Source organism: Halyomorpha halys, unplaced genomic scaffold (assembly GCF_000696795.3).
Source record: "Halyomorpha halys isolate HHAL.00 unplaced genomic scaffold, Hhal_1.1 Scaffold474.1, whole genome shotgun sequence".
NCBI lineage: Eukaryota > Metazoa > Arthropoda > Insecta > Hemiptera > Pentatomidae > Halyomorpha > Halyomorpha halys.
The window spans coordinates 1,336,530-1,338,409 of NW_027108830.1; the positions used below are offsets into that span (position 1 = coordinate 1,336,530).

General features: G+C 33.9%; 1 protein-coding gene across 1 annotated transcript; it reads right to left on the reverse strand.

Moving 5' to 3' along the window:
* Window positions 1–806: 806 nt before the first annotated feature.
* LOC106683232 (cilia- and flagella-associated protein 298) lies at window positions 807–1,676 on the reverse strand. Its single transcript, XM_014424580.3, has one exon. The coding sequence runs from the start codon at window positions 1,674–1,676 to the stop codon at window positions 807–809; it is 870 nt and encodes a 289-aa protein (XP_014280066.1).
* Between the last annotated feature and the right edge of the window lie 204 nt (window positions 1,677–1,880).

Here is a 1,880-nt window from a genome sequence, read left to right on the forward strand (position 1 = left end):
TAACCTCATTAGAATCATTGTTACTATGAAATTTTAAAAAAGTTCTCCGTATCTTAAATATATAATTTGAATTTTTAATACTTGTAAACAGCAATATTCATTACATGATAAGCTTGACCAAATAAGGAGGAAAGTTATATCAAAAATGAAATTATAGAAAATAATAATTTTAAGATAAATAATTTATTCGTATTTAAGTGTTTAAATTAATGTTATGTTGGTTGCATAGTTAAAATTGGTTATTGTGAATTGATGTATGCCTGATGATGGAGCTTTCCGGAAAAGTTTTTATGGATACTTTGAGTTAAAATTAAGTCATAAATGAAAGATTTTTTCACTTTTAGCTATATATTTTATATTTTTTACTGAATATTTTACATGTTTTTATCCTATATTATATGGCATATTCTGGGCTTTTTCTGCATAAAAATCAGGGCCTTGGTTATAATTAATAAATAAAATATAACCTATAAAATGTTTAGTCCCATTTCTTGCAAACATTTTCAAGGAAGAGGGTATGTGATATTTGTATAATTGGAAATAAATATCTCCAAACAACAAAACCTTTCACACAATTATTTAAAAAACGTTCTGTGAACTTGCTTTCTTTTTCACATAACTTAACTACAATTAAGTTGTATAAACGATTAGAAATACGTTTTTAGTTTGTAGAAGAATCAAAAACCTACTTACTTGGAATCAACTTTTTAAGTAAGATAGGAAATAATATAACTAAATTCTTTTTTGAAAAATATTACAACGAATATTTTGAATTATATATTATTGGAAATTGATGATAAGTCTATTTATCTTGGCTTCCATGAAATATTTCCCATACCTTGGAAAGCTCTTTTCAGTCTTCCACCCTCAGCCCATGGCGTATCTTCGTATTCGTGCTGGTTCTCTTCAAGCCTCTTCATTTCTTCTTCACGTTGCTTAGCCTGCCACATCATTCTGTTCTTCTCTTCTTCCGTGCAGATGGGTTCCCTTGCAGGTGCACCGTGTCCACTTTTGGAGAGCTTCACAGTGATCTTTGTCTTTTCATTAGAACCAACGTAATCTTTCAGTTTTTTCCCTCTCGACATTTCTTTTCCTGAGAACCAGAGGCAAGCCCGAGACTCCTCAATGACCTCTAATGAAGCATGAGTACCTGACAAGTCTTCTTTACCCTCGAACTCGAGGCGGATGGGGTCATGCGGTGGTAGGCCCATCGGATAAACAATAGTCACGGCTCCTCTTAAAATGTCCAGTGCCTCTTTGAGCTTCTTTTTGTCCAATGGCTTGTTGGCAGTGACTAACTTCTTGGACAGCATTCCCCTCGCTTCTTCGACTGTCTTCGTCAGGATTTTGGCCATATGCTCCTGCGGTTTCTTGCCGTTTCTTCTTCCTACCGGATCCTTTTCGAATGTATAACCTCCACTCGGTTCACATATGTCTCCCCAATCATCTTTCAGACCGAGATCTTTAACTTGATCCTCGTAAAGTCCTATTATGTCTGGAGGGAACTGAGTTCCATGTTTGCTTAGTTCTTCAATTTCGTAACAAAGCCGGCTCACCTTCAGCCTTCCATTGTATAGGTCTGTCACCTCTGCTATAACCTTGTCCATATCCTCTTCAACACTGACGTTGAACAAAAATTGGCTCTCATCGGCTTTTTTCACGTGTAATATCACCATATCAAATATAAATGTCTAGATTTCGTAATACAACAAAAAGAGTAAAACCTATTCTGAATAAAACTGAATGGACACTGGTGTGAGGTTATTGATCAAACGAATGGTAGGTTTCTATAGAAACATATAACACAGAAATAATTCTTCCATTATTGTTGATTTATTCGCTATAATATATTAAATTAACCATGAATAAAAATTAAAAAA

Excerpts from the sequence above, each read along its gene's own strand:
- LOC106683232 (XM_014424580.3), bottom strand. The coding sequence starts at position 1,676 with ATGGTGATATTACACGTGAAAAAAGCCGATGAGAGCCAATTTTTGTTC.